Source organism: Ornithorhynchus anatinus, chromosome 14, assembly GCF_004115215.2.
Source record: "Ornithorhynchus anatinus isolate Pmale09 chromosome 14, mOrnAna1.pri.v4, whole genome shotgun sequence".
Lineage (NCBI taxonomy): Eukaryota > Metazoa > Chordata > Mammalia > Monotremata > Ornithorhynchidae > Ornithorhynchus > Ornithorhynchus anatinus.
The window spans coordinates 30,003,111-30,018,539 of NC_041741.1; the positions used below are offsets into that span (position 1 = coordinate 30,003,111).

The 15,429-nt window shown below is 37.5% G+C and overlaps 1 protein-coding gene across 1 annotated transcript; it reads right to left on the minus strand.

Moving 5' to 3' along the window:
- Positions 1-909: 909 nt before the first annotated feature.
- Positions 910-15,022, minus strand: MGAT4C (MGAT4 family member C). Its single transcript, XM_029079237.2, has 3 exons — positions 14,877-15,022; positions 6,439-6,586; positions 910-2,992 (listed from the first exon to the last, which is right to left on the minus strand). Exons 1-3 carry the CDS (start codon positions 14,973-14,975, stop codon positions 1,836-1,838), a joined length of 1,404 nt encoding a protein of 467 aa, XP_028935070.1. The 5' UTR covers positions 14,976-15,022; the 3' UTR covers positions 910-1,835.
- Between the last annotated feature and the right edge of the window lie 407 nt (positions 15,023-15,429).

The following is a 15,429-nucleotide window of genomic DNA, read 5'->3' on the forward strand; positions in this document are numbered from 1 at the left end:
GTAAGACTGGGCTTACCTGCTATCTATTGCCACACAAGGACCCCATTAAAGAATAAAATTGAGTTTGAATATGAGCAAGAGGACTTATTAATATCAATATCTAATATCAATTAAGTTCACACTCAATACAGAAGTTCCCTCGTAGCTCAAGGTTGCGCTATTACAATGATGAATAAGAATGATCAATTGCAACTTAGGTTTCATTTGCCTTCTTTAGAGTCACAGGGTATGTGCCTACAGACAATAGGACCCTAGTTTTTACTCAGTCCCAACAATTACCATAAAATACTCCCATAGAGGATCGTTTCTCATATAGAGCATAATTTGCTTGACAATCCTTGGAGGGAAGCAGAGATAACGTGCTCTATTTTTGCTACAGTGCAGAGAATCCCTTCATTGTGCACTCCCCCACATGTATAACTGCTTGTTTAAATGGGGAAAGAATTGGAATTACAGTTGCTTATTAAAAAAAAAATCACAATTTAGCAATAAGTGTATCCCATTTTGATGATTAAACTTCAAAGCTGACCAAAAAAATCATATATTTTGCTTCCCATGAGTCTTGGCAAAAGCACATAATGAGAGTTGGACTTAGGTTCTCCACAAATGGAATACCCAGTTAATGAAAAGCAAATATCTTGGAAAAATTGTATAAAATAAATTATTTTAAATGACAAAAGATTTAACAAACTTTTTTCATTGCTGACTATAAAATAACATAGAAAAGAAATTCTGGAACAATAGCTTAAAAAAGATAACTTGGCATGAAGCCCTGTTATTTTTATGACCTTTTCCACACATCTGCTTTCCTTCTTTTCAAATGGGATTTAAAAAAGAAGTTCTTTCTGCCAGAGAAAGATGCATCTATTTACACTGTAAGTTCAACCAAGTAATTTTTTTCCCCCAAAATGTAATGAAAATAGATTTATTTACATAAGAAGTTAACATTTTTAATGCTACGGCTCAACTGTATTTCAGACCTCACACCTATGAATGGCTCTGGTTAGGTTTCTAAGTTACTGCAGAATTTCATATCAACTCGATAGTTGGCTCAATAGTTGAATTATTCCAACAGGTGAACCAGCTGATAATTGGATCATGTTTTTAATGAAGAAATCACAGCTGACCAAGCACTTAGTACAGTGTTCTGCACCCAGTAAGTGTTCAGTGCTTCCACTGATTGATTGTGAAGATAACAGATCTTTTGTTCAGGAAGAGATGTGAAATAGTGGAATAGTACATATTTCTCAAATATCACTCTATGAAAATTAATGAACATATGGGTATTCTTATTTCAATTTTCAAGTCATGTTAAACCACAGTATTTTCTTTACCATTTCAGTCAAATCTGATAATAAAATCACATTATTATAGCTGTCAAAAATGAAAGCAGCCTCCACTATGATATAAAAGTGAACTTTCATTTTGTTTTAAGTAATGCACAGAAATTCCAAGTCAAACTATTTCAACAGTTCATTGGCCAAAGCATAAACCATTTTTTGCAACTTTTTAAAGTATTACCATACTTTTACATTTCAAACATCATTTTGCCTCTAAAGGTCAAAGATAACCACAAAGGATAATTTGAGATCCTAGGGGGATGGATGGAAACCTGTATTTGCTATAAAATTCAAAATATACCAATCATCTAGTGTTCATATATTGCCTGGTTGAACTAGTAAAAAATAAATTGCTTTTGGTTGTTTTACAATTCCCCAGATTTCCATGTCAAGCAAAATTAAGTCATCCCGTAGGGAAAAACACCTGTTGAGGAACCAACTGATGGTTTAATTAATTTCCTCTCAGGAAGGAGGACTGACTTTAGTTGTTTCAAACTATTGATTTGGTGGCTGAGAAGTCCAAATACTAATACTTCGAATGATCAGCCATTCCTTCTGTGTTTTGGTAACAAGTATTCTCATGCAATTAATATCAAATACAACTTTGTGCTCCACTTCTGAAACTTCAAAGTTTCCATCTCTGAATTCCCCTAGTCTTAAGTAAGTTGTACACTGCTTTCCTTTCCTGGTCCCAACGACCTGCTCTCCAACATCCAGGGCGCCCTTGTGCAAGATATCATTTTGGCGATCTTCTGTTCCAGTGCTCACTTTGATTTTTGTGATCTTGATGGGCTTTTCAAACACAATCATGAAAAAATCTCCTGTTGAAGGTGCTTTACCCCAAAAATATTCATCAATGCTGCTGTAAGCCTTGCTTGCCTCATAATTTTCAAATACATTCATGCTGGTGTATAAACTTGCCGGTGGGTTATCGGGGATATCAAAAGAATCTTCTTCAAAGTCATCATCCTTTAGCTTGTTCTCTGCTCCTTTATAAGATGAGTAATATCCCATGTGTTGAAATAGAGATGGCCTAAAGCGTATGACATCTTTTTGGGCTAATAAACCACGGAAATGAATCAGCAGCCAATCGCAAGGCATTTCCTGGTAAAACATCAGCAAAAAATGTGCCAAGCGTGGGAGATCATGGGAATGGTATAATTTTCCAATGTAGCCAAGCTTGGAAAATTCCAGGGTTACCCAGTAAGATCCTTCTCGTGAGGCAATCACTTTCTTAATAGCAGTCAAGAAATTTTTCGAGCATCGGACATCATCTTCCAGCATGACGTAATAATCGGAAATGTTGGCACAAAAATTGAGCAGGAAAGCATAATCTACATTTTGCTTAGAACGGAACCGGACCCTGTCTTCTGGATCGTTGTAATTTCTTTTAAGGCCATCCAGGATTGGGTAATATTCCTCAGGAGCGTGGATCACCATTAAACGGCCAGCAATGATATGATGGGCGAATTTCTGGGAAATATCCTGCACCATGCCTTCACACCAGAAAGAGTCAAAATCTGCCAAATGCACAACTACCGAAATTTCCTTCAGTTCTTCGTAACTGGACTGCTCAAATATTGACTTGATCGTCTCCAACAAATAATTTCCTTTCTTTCTTTTCACTGAAGAGAGTCCAATTGTAAGAAATCCTAGGCAAAAGAAGATGAATTAAATTTGATCCAGGCTTTAAAAGTGCATAGCTCCTAGTAAGCCTTATGAATGATGAAGTATAAAAACATTTCATGATTAAATTATTAAGCCATATGTAAGAAAGCTATTATGTTTTATGTGTAATTTATGATGAAATTACTCTGTAAGTAATTTTCCATGGAAGATTAATTGCATCTGAAGCACCTGACGTATGAGAATTGTTGCTTTGAACAATTGCTTGTGAAATGGGAAAAGGTGCAGGGAGTTTAATGTTCCCACATGTGCCCATTTTATAAAACAGGCACATGTGCAGAGAATATTTAATCCCTAAAATCATTGAAAAATAAAAGCACACAATATTTTGGATAGCTGACAAATTATCTTTATTTGGCCCAAATGAAAGCTCAACTTTTTGCTCACCTTACTATTAAGTGATGCTGAAATAGCTCGCATTTTTTAGAGCGATTGCATTTTCATTTGCTCTAAATATTATTTTCGTACGAGTAGATTTGCATTCTAACAACGTTTTTTCCCTTGGGGCAGTCATTGAAAAATATTGTTATCTATTATTGAGCAGGTCTATTATTGCCAAAAAGTTTGGCATCTGATTCTGGGATCTATGCAATGTATTCTGAAAAATCTGTCTTTACCATTTTTCCAGCACATCAATAATTTTCATTAATATTAGTACGCTTGAAATTTGAAACTGAAATTTTTAATGAAATTAATAGGTCAGAGGACTGAAAACTAGAAATCCAATTGACATGAAACTTCCTGAAAATAGTTATTTACTAAAGGAGTAAAACTTTAGTAGGGACAAATTGATGATCCTTTACTTGATATGTTAGAGTACACTGATGCTTGTTCCCAATTATGGCTGGCTATTTGAGCCTCTCCCCCTCCCCCAGAATGGGGTCAAGACCACATGGAAGGAGGTTCCTGGGTTGGGCATTCCCATCCCAGGCCCTGACTAACCCAGATGAAAAGTTCCCCTGCTCAAGATTGAGCAGGACCAGTTCTCTGTAATGGACCCAGGACCTGTGACCCACTCACAGACAACTGCCCAGGGCACATGTGGAGAGAACCTGTCCCATTTGGAAGCTGCCATCTGAGACAGGAATTGTCTCAGGAATCAGGAATTGCCAACCGAGTGTGAGTGAGCTGACGTGTACCAATCCAGATGGCAACACGATGCCCTTCTGCGGTTTGTGCTGGCTTGAGTGGGGCAGCCTGCTCAGGTTCGGGGTAGTTGCAATGCCCACTCTCTTGCTGGCCTAGCCCCGCACGACTGCCCGGTGTGATGGGGATGCCCACCCCCCGATACCTACTGGAGCTTGAGGGATGGGGGGGAGGGCACCAGGATCTACATTCATAGGCATAAGATGCCCAACCCCTGTTCGCGACAGTAATAATGTTGGTATTTGTTAAGCGCTTATTATGTGCAGAGCACTGTTCTAAGCTCTTGGGGAGATACAGGGTAATCGGGTTGTCCCACATGAGGCTCACAGTCTTCAACTCCATTTTACAGATGAGGGAACTGAGGCCCAGAGAAGTGAAGTGACTTGCCCACAGTCACACAGCTGACAAGTGGCAGAGCCAGCATTCGAACCCTTGACCTCTGACTCCCAAGCCCGGGCTCTTTCCACTGAGCCACACTGCTTCTCTAACTAACTGCTAGCTAGCACTGGAGAGTTAAATCCTCAGAACACCTGTGTTTCAATGAATAAGCCTTCATTAAGGGATTTCCTGGCTTGTGTCTCCACCACTCTCGCTCTTAATCCATTCATTAATCATATTTATTGAATGCTTGTTGTGTGCAGAGCACTCTACTAAGCATTTGGAAAGTACAATTCAGCAACCAATAATAATGATAATAATGATGGTATTTGTTAAGCGCTTACCGTGTGCCAAGCACTATTCTAAGCGCTGGGGTATATATATGGTAATCAGGTTATCCCACATGGGGTGCAAAGTCTTAATCCCCAATTTACAGATGAGGTGACTGAAGCACAGAGAAGTGAAGTGACCTGCTCAAAGTCGCACTGCTGACAAGTACTGGAGTCAGGATTAGAACCCACAAGCTCTGACTCCCAAGCCCGTGCTCTTTCCACCAAGTCATGCTGCGTCAGACAATTCATTCATTCAGTCATATTTATTGAGCACTTACTGTGTGCAGAGCGCTCTACTCAGTGCTTGGGAAGTACAGTTTGGCAACAGATAAAGACAATCCTTCCCAGCAAGGGGCTCACAGTCTAAAATGTTCTCGGTCCTTCAGATCTTGAGCTAACCCACTAGTCCTGGCTCCACTCCATCAGAACTGTGACACCTATGATAATTTAATGTCAATCAACCAATCAATATTATTTAACTGCTTACAGTGTGAAAGACACTGTACTGAGCTCTTGGGAGAGCACAATACAATCACTGGTATTCATTGAGGGCTTGCTGTGTACAGTGCACTGTTCTAAGCACTTGAAGAGTACAATATAACAGTTGATATGATCCCTGCCCACAATGAGCTTACAGTCTAGAGGGGGAGATAGAACTTCATATAACTAAATTAAATTCAATATAACAAGTAGGCACTGAAGATAATAGAACTGAAGGTAATCAGGTTGGATTCATTCTCTGTCCCATACAGGGCGCATAGTCTTAACCCCCATTTTACACATGAGGTAACTGTGGCACAGAGAAGTGAAGTGACTTGCCCAAAGTCACGGCAGACCTGTGGCAGAGCCGAGATCGAACCCACAACTTCCGACTCCCAAGCCCATGCTCTTTACACTAGACCATGCTGCTTCAGTTTGAATAGAAGCAGTATTTGAAAATATCAGTGCGTGGCTTAGGGGAAAGAGCCTGGGCTTGGGTGTCAGAGGTCATGGGTTCTAATCCCGATTCTGCCATGTATTGCTGTGTGACCTTGGGCAAGTCACTTGACTTATCTGTGCCTCAGTTACCTCATCTGTAAAAATGGGCATTAAAACATGTGAGCCTCACGTGGGACAATCCGATTACCCTGTATCTACCCCAATGTTTAGAACAGTGCCCTGCACATAGTAAGCGCTTGACATATACTATAATTACTATTATTATTACTAAAAGCATATCTCCTCCAAGAAGACTTTTCTTCTCCTCCCACTTCCTTCTGCATCACGCTTCCACTTGGAATTTGCATCCTTTTTTTGACACCTCACTTAGCCTCACAGCACTTATGCAAAATCCATAATTTATTTATGTATGCTAAAGTCTGTCTCCCCCCTCTTTATGGTAAGCTTCTTGTGGGCAGGGAATGTTTCTCTCAATTCTGTTATATTGTACTTTCCCAAGCACGTAGTACAGTACTCTGCATATGGTGACCACTCAATAATTGTGATTGATTGATTAGGGTAAAACTAAAGATACATGACGCACTTCATTGTAGAAAATAGAAATTCCAGTTACTCACTCTTTCTTGGTAAAGGTGTGCCAGCCAAATAACGATAGGACACATTTATTGATCCCGAGAAATTGGACAAATCTTTAAAAGTATGAACATAGCGTTCTGAGTTCAATTGATGGGTGGCTGTTTCTCTGAGGAGTTGTTTGTCTCCTTCCTGTTGGGATAAAAATAAGTGAGAGAAGATGGTAAGGTTAAACAGAGATCAATATTGTCCTCTCTTGAAAAAAGCAGGAATAAGTTACGACATAATATATGAAAAAGTAGGAGAGTTGAAAATCTGTTTCCAGACATCCTTATGAAGGTTTAATATTTGGGCATAATGCAAGGTGTGCTTGATTGTTTTTTTTTTTAATTTTACCTAGTCTTCTTCATACACATACTCTCTCTTCTCTTAATCCTTAATAGATTGCAAGAAGGGCCAGAGTCAAGGGTCACCTAAATCATCTCTAAATTTATAGTTCACCTCAATATCCATGACATATTTGGCTCATTTAGCGATTGAAGCACATACAATATGGTGATGTTTTGGTAAATTCTATGCCTTTTTTATCAACTTTAAAAGAGAAACATTTTCAATGTTTGTAAAAGTAATTTAAAATGTATTTTGCAATGGCAGTCTGCAGACTTAATATTTAGGAAATGTTGTCAAAAGGATATTTGAAATGTAAATGTAGGTATTTTCACTATAGATAGTGGTGGGGATATTTGTTGGATTGCTGTCTTGTTGATTTGCCTAACAAACAGCCAAACCATATAATTAAGAAAAAAAAAATGTTCAGTTTGGGGTCCAAATTTTCCAGTTGAGCCACCTGTCAAATCAAATGGCTAATTACTAGATGACTGTTCACTGTATCTATCTCCCTAGATAATTTTTCTTGATTTTCCTAAACTCCATGTTATACATATGTGTATCTTTCTGTAAAAATAGAGTGCCTTTTGGATTTTTTTCAATTGCTGTGTTTCTTAGAGCAAAAAAGTGTTCTATATATTCAAACTGTGCTCAAAATTGAAAATCCGATGTAGCCTTCTCTACACTTCATATAAGGCTAGAATCATTCCTCTAAAATCTCAATACATTATGTCACCTGACTGATATTCTTAAATGATTTTATGTTTATATATCAGTTTCCATAAATGAAAAAAGAGATGGCTAGTCATCCAATCAATTAGATTTATGGAGCACCTACTGCTTCTTAGCCACTGGACTAAGTGACTGGGAGGACACAGCAGTTGCTAGATACACATTCCTTTCCTTGAAGCTTACAGTCTCATGGGAGACAAACAAAAAATATTGCGAGGTTGTGAAAGGTGGAAGAAAAGAAAAACCAGGAACACCAGGAACACATAGCTGAAGAAATAATTGAATGTACAGATGAATACATGAATAATATGTGAATAAATAAAATGCACATTAAATATCAGTGCTGAGGATTCAACTAAAGGAAATAAGTGCAGAGAATGGGTGTCGGGCTCACTGCAACTGAGGTGTTGTAAATTAATTGAGGAAAGTTCCTGGGGTGAGTAGGATTTTAGGAGAGTCTTGAAAATGATAAGAGCTGTGGTCTGGTGGATTCGTGGAGGAGATAGCTAAATATTTTACAACACTCTATCAAGTATGAATAAAAATTTTTAATGAAAGACAATTTTAAAATGAAAGAACCTAAAGAATGCCATTACTGGACCACACAAATGGTTACTCCAGGTCAATATCCTGTCTTCATTACTGGCCATAAAGGACACTTAGAATAACATAGGATAGCTTTTGGGATTAAAATGCACATTATTTAGGTGAGACTTGTAAATTTTTATAATTAAATATTTTGAAATGAAACACAAAAGGAGTTTTGCAATTTTACTTTCCCAGTAGAAACATATAGAGTGCTGAAATAAAATATTCTTCAAAATGTACTCCAGTAAGATGTTTGGTATATTTTTTCCAGAATAAATAAATCATCCAAGGCCTGGATACTTTCCAAGCAGCATTTCCTGCACTGTTTAGGTCTCCCTGGACAATTCTGTCCAATGACTTCAATGATATACTTGGCCATTAATATTGAAGCAAAGCTTAATCTCATGCTAGATAAGAGGGGGAGTCAGTAACCTTGCTGGAGTCTAGCGATCTTTTTCAGACATTCACCCAGTTGAGTAGATGAGCTTGCTAGGGTCACTTCTAGGTCATTTTTTTCGATATTATTTTTAAGTCGCTTTTATATGAAGTATAAAGTTTCGAGAGAGACTAAAGGGCTGATGTCATGAAGCCTGCCGCCTCATATTTTACACAGTATGCTATAAGGTTGTTTATAATGACAATAATAGGCATGTTATTGACAGAATTATTGAACCCAATCTTTCCCTCTGAAGGAAAGAAAACCTTCTTTGAATCCAAGACAATTTGAAGGCAACTGGATGTTACATCAGGTCATATCCACATGGGCATCATGAGGTAGCATACCACCATTCAAAACCACATTGTTGGGAACTGGGGAGGAAAGTTACTGGTGATTTTACACTTATGGGACCACCGCTGCTCATTTCCTTTAAACTATCATCATTAATTATCCCAGGACCTCCTGGTTTGGAATTCTTTCTTAACATATCATGTAGTAATCACTGATAATGGCTACTGGTGCAACTACTCTGTAAGTCGTATATACTAGGTCCAGGTCTCCCATTTATTAAGAAGATTTGATATTACACTTGCTATAAAGACCTATGGGATGATCTGAATCTTAATGCCATATGCTGGCACTGCATTCTACTTATCAAGCTCAATCCATTTATTGATATTTATTGAGGGCTTCCTAAAGTATAGTCTAGCTTTTGCCAGATTTCTATCTTCTTTTCTGTGTTGCATCATTACAGAATATAGTGCCTAGGCAGCAGAACTGAAAAATAAAATTTTCTGCCATGTCTCCAATAGAGAGTCTGAGTTACCAGTAGTGTTTGCCAAGTCCAAGCTGGTATAAAAGCTTAGGTTAGCTGTTGGTTTCTAGCACTTTGCTGCTTTTGCAAAATTGTTAATAATTCTGCCTGATTCCCTTCTTTTATATGCGGTTCTACAACAGCCATCAGTTGATAGGTTTTCCTTTATGTCCTACTGGCAGTGGATAATGCTCTTCCAGATCCTAAATAAAGGTCCTAGGTAAATAGGCTTACCCAGAATACTGTCTTGTCACCAGTGAGGTGTCAGTGGTGTTTGATTACAACCTAGGTGTCTGAGTAGTCCTATTTAGGAACATAATACTTATCTTGAATGGGGAGTAGACCAGAAAAAAAGCATCCTAAACATTTCCTGACTTAAAAAGCGGAAAACTCATTTACCAGACTACTGTACCTGCTGAGTATAATCTTCTGATTCTATAACAGATGGAAATGCTCTTTCTGACCATGTTCATGGGGATGGAGACTCTCACTAAGAGCGGTATCATATAAAACCGAGCCCTACTGGAGTACAGTTAATCAATTTTTGGTGAAGATATGTATGATTTCAAAGCATCCAATCCGATATTTTGTTTGGTGTTTGGCCAGGAAATTGCAGACAAGTTAAAGGGAAAATTAAATTTCCCAACAGGCGAAGGGGCTGATGGCTAAATTTTCCATGAACATTTGTAGTTACCTGGGAGAATTTCACTTCTAGTACCAGGACTGTCAGTTCCCTGTGGTCAGGGAAAATGTCTACTATCTCTGTTATTCTCTTTCAAGCTCCTAGTGCAACACTCTGCATGGTAAGTGCTTAGTAAATGTGATTTATTAACGGATTGATTGGCGCCAAGCCTCTATTAGGTGCTGCCTATCTCTTCAGCCTCTGTTCTCTGGTGGATTACTTCTGCAGTCCCTGCCCTGGACAAAGAAGGTTCTTTATCACTTAATCAGTAGTACTCAGGGAAAGTAGGCTAGATAAATTTGGACTTGTCCTTTATTTCTGGGTTGTATGATTTCAATCTTAGTTTCTTTTTTGCATCCCATCTTCATGTGAGTCCTTTTTGAATAGCATTACTTGTGGGCAATAACCACATTTGGAAATTCTCTGAGGTGGTCAATAAGAGATTTGCAGTTTTTCAAAAGACTTATTCATAATTTTCCTCTGAGCCTTAGTGAAATCCCTTAAATCCTTTGCTTTATTTTTTTTTTCTGAATGACTTTGGTCTGGAAGAAATTTTTGTACTGAACAAGGGACAATCCTGTCAAGGTCAGTGCTCGGTCACTCTTGTCCATTCTGATTTCTCGCTCTCTCCCTCTCTCTCTCTGCCTCAATATATCGAAATTACTCAATACATCCCTAGATGACTCTACATTGATATGTATAAACAGAGTCATCTTGAGATATTGGTAATCTTTTAAGACCAGCCAAATATTTTTTAGCTGTTTCTATAATCCATTTCTACCAATACATGGTATTAAATGCTTTTGAAACATCTGTGAATGCTCTGTAGTCGTTTTGACATTGTACCTAGAATTTCTCCAGCATTTGATATACAATAAAGCTCATTCCTGCTTTGTTCTGCTGTGGTCCTGAAAGCATATCATGCTTCTGATAGCTTCTGATATGCACTACCGAAGAGAAAGTATCCAGGAGAACTCTTGGTAGAATAATCAACAATGGAGAGATGCTAGATTCCCCGGTATTTTCCTTAAGGAGTTATTTCATACATCTTCTTCAAGGACCTGGGTTCTAATCCTGGCTTCAGCACGTGCCTGTTTTGTATCCTGGGGCAAATCACCTAATTGTACCTCAGTTTCCATCTGTAAAATGGGGATTAAATACCTGTTCTCCCTCCCCTAAGATTCTAGTTTCTTGTGGAAGAGTACTGCATTTGATTACCTAATACCTAATCCTAATACTTGGCATGTAGAAAATGCTTTAATAGCCACTTGATTATCATTATTAAAAATGTTAAATAATAGTAGCATCTTTGAAATTCTGTAGCCAGTCCTCAGTATTTCACTTGCTGAGGAGAAAAAAAGCAACGACCAACGATAAAGGAGACTGAGCAGAATGAAACTTCCTTATTTTTCATTCTTGGTAGGTATTCCATCAGATCTGGGAGCTTTGCCAATCTTCGTGACTAATAGTGGAAGTAACTTCATTAAATATTGGAATTAAGCCCTAAATTCACACGTTGGGAAGTTTACCATCATCAGAGGACGTCAGCTGAGTAGTAGAAGGTGAAGTACATTTACCATCTCTATTCTTTCTCCTCTGAATACTGTAGATGGCTCTGGTCTGTGCAGGTGAGTTGAAGTCTTTGATTTCACTTTTGAGGACTTATATGTTCATTCCTTCACCCTTGTTTCCCTACGTCTTGTAACATTCCTGCTTCTGCTTTATATTCTCCATTGTACACTTTGATTAATCAGCCCTTTTATCACAGTTGTGTGTGTGTTTGTATGTATGAGTATGGTTTTGATGATGCATTGCTTACTTTTTTGCAAGTAATTTTTAGGTCTCAGAGTTATACTCATTAAGCCAGTTCTGCTATTCTCTGGTGGCAGCACCCACAGTCTTAAAGTTTTCAGATTTTAAAATATGAGAAAGACTTCCCTTTAAGGGAACTCATCTATAATTATCTATAGTCATATAATCATAGAGCACATGCATCTATAATCTATAAATTACAGTCCTGAATGTTTACATTAATTTGTGCCTTTCATTCATATTGGGTACATTACAGGGTAAATAAAAAGCAGTTTAAAAGAAATCAGGACTTAATGAGTGACCCTTGTAGCTTAGTGATCTTTATAGGCTTACCTTTGTCTTGGTCTTAATAAAGACAGATTTGTATATTGAATTTTCGTTTAAGTTGTACAGATTTGCCTTGAAGATGGTCATTTGGGAATATGCATGGCATATATCAATCAATCAGCGGTATTTATTGAGTGTTCATTATGGGAAGAACACTGTATACTAAGCACTTGAGAGAGTACAGTTCAACAGAATTAGCATAAACATTCCCTTCCCTTCATGGGCTTACAGTCTAGAAGACTATACTATGTATAGCATGTATATATTTCCTTGGAGATTCAAAATTGGCATGAGTGAGAGTAATTGATATTGAGGCCACCGGCAACACCAGTATCAACAGTCAACTGGCCTCTCTTGAAGTAACATTGATACCATCCAAGCTACCACTGGTTTAGGAAGGTGCCCGTAGGATTGCGGAAAGGCCTCAAATTTCCACAATCTGACAGGTAAGTCATGTTCTAAGCATCAGAAGGACTTTGTGCATCTGGAGGGTGGATTAAGAGGGTAAACCTTGGCCAAAACCTGCTACATCTTGCCCATTCTCTCATCACCCACAATAAATTCTGGAAGATCATGGCTAAAATGGAATTTTCGGTCTCAAAATTATAGACTGAACAATCAAATTATCCAAGTGTAAATATGCTATCGTCAGTACTTAGAACAGTGCTTGGCACATAGTAAGTGCTTAGCAAATACCACGATCATTATTATTATTGAGATAAAATAATTAAGTTCATGGAAAACACTTTTCTAAGGGTAAATGAGTAACACTGTTGTATTGGTTTAATGGGTCTGGAACTAGATTACAAGACCACTTCAAACTTGATTTAAGATGATTCATCTTCAAATGTCTCTTATGTAAACCAATCTCATAATAACTTCAAAGTCAACTAATTTTTAAAAAAGGATATGTAGGAGCATATACATAAATAATGGTCATTTTCTTTTGGTTTGTTGAGGGTGATAAATAAGAAATCAAATCCCTCTTGAAAACTTCTTACCAGATACAACTGCTCATTCAAAAAGTATATTCATAAGTATGATCCCGTCTATTGCATGAATTATTTGTCTTGTAGTGTAAATGTCTTTTGTACCATTGAATATGGCTTTAGAAGAATTAGAAATCTATCATAAGATTGTTAAAGCTTTTCAAGAACAGGGACTCTGACTATATATGCAATATTTGGAAATGAATCATTGTTAAGGTCCTCCTCTTGTTAGTTAGTCTTCTTTGATTGTAGCAAGGTAAAAATGGGTGGAGCAGATGGGCATTGTCCTATGCTCTTATGTTGAACGAATTCAAAATTGAACAGACTAGAAAAAGAGAGGAAACACAGATGTCCCATAACTAGTGTCTCTGGTTTATCATAGCACAAATAAACTAATTGTCATCCAAATGTTCCTGCTGATCTCAGCTGCCACAGTTATTCCTTGGGAACAGGGGAACTTCTGTTATACACAAGAATATAATCCTAGAGAATATTCCATCCTTAGGTCGTCGAGACAGATAACTTGAAACCGGTTATAAAAAGTTAAACAGTGTTTAAAATATTGAGATAAGGAAGGAAAGCTCATTGTCTAAAATATTAAAATAAGATTATATGATTTACAGAACTTAATGTTTACAATTTGATTTTATTGATCATTTTTAATAAACCTAATGTATTTTGGAACTTAAACTCTATTTCAGAAAAAGCATATAGTTGGAATGGTGCACTTGCCAACTTTTTGTAAATTACCAATTGAAAGTGGCCTGATACCCAGTCACAGTCCTGTTTCAATGGTGATGAATGGTTTAAGAACAAAACCTGAAGCTGAAATTCAAGAGACATGAGGAGTTGAGGAGAATTCAGATGTCAGAGGATTAGAAAGGTGGATCTGCAGAAGAGGCTGTGGGATCTATGGGATCTAGGGCTGTAAGTAAGAGTTGGGTTTTTTTAGACTTCTTAAAGCACTTACTAGGTGCCAGGCACTGTACTAAGCACTGGCGAAGATAGAAACTAACCAGATTGGACATAGTCCTTGTTCCATATGAGGCTTATAGGTTCTTAGAGGTTAGAAGCTGGGGAGAATACCAGTCTTTACAGCCACAGCTGGTATTGGTAATGACTTCGTTAACTTCATCTTCAAAAATAAAAGACTGTATTATCCTGTATGTATATGTGTATACATGGTATGGTGGCTTTGTGGAACATCAGCTTTAAATGCAGATATTCATATGTTTGACTACCTAGTCATAGTGTAGTCTTTTGGGACCTTATATTCAATTTTAAAAATTGTATTGTTCCCTTGACTGAATCAGATGAGAGGCCACAGACTTATAAATGGCCTTGTAATTTTTTAAGGGCATTTGTTAAGCACTTACTACGTGCCAAGCATGTACAAAGTACTGGGATAGATGCAAGCTAATAAGGTTGGACATAGTCTATGTTCCACATCGGGCTTGCAGTCTTTATCCCATTTTGCAGATGAGGTAACTGAGGCACAGAGAAGTTAAGCCAGTTGTCCAAGGCTACACAGCAGACAAGGAGAGGAGCTGGGATGAGAATCCTGATCCTCTGACTCCCAAGTCCATAACCATTGCAATAGTACATTCCTTATTCAATACATTCCTAAGCTTGGTTTTGAGTCAAGTGCCATTTACCCGAAAGGCTTTCTAATTCGATTTCAAGAAGTATTTTAATTTACCTAGGTAACTTACCAGGACATATCCATCTTCAATGTACAAGTTCATGAAGAGCAGGCAAACAACAAGAACTCCTAAAAATGACACGGCTGATCTCTTCCGCAGGCATCTCATTGTATCCAGAATATCAAAATAAATCTCATTTGAGGAAATAAATGTACTGCCTCCTAAGAGAGAAAAACAGGCTAAATTACTTGTCATTAATTTTAATTGAAAATTTAAATATTAGTAGCTAACCAAGCAATCAAGCAATTAAAATCACTAATTGCTAATTTTTCTTTCATTTTTTTCTGGATCCCAGATCATCTGGAGGAACACAACTTTAGAATTTATCTTAATGCTAATTACAAATAATGAACATATTTTAAGGTTTTTTTGTGCAAGCACTTGCTCAGTAAAGCTTTTTTTTTCCCTTTCAGTGAAAGCACAGAAAGATGAGTTGAATATGCCAAAATCTATAGTTCTAAAGCATTTCATATTCTAAGTGAGAACCGATAACTTTCCTGACAAATAAACTACTGTGAGTGTTTTATGGAATTAATTTGACAGGAATGAAATAATAGAAAAT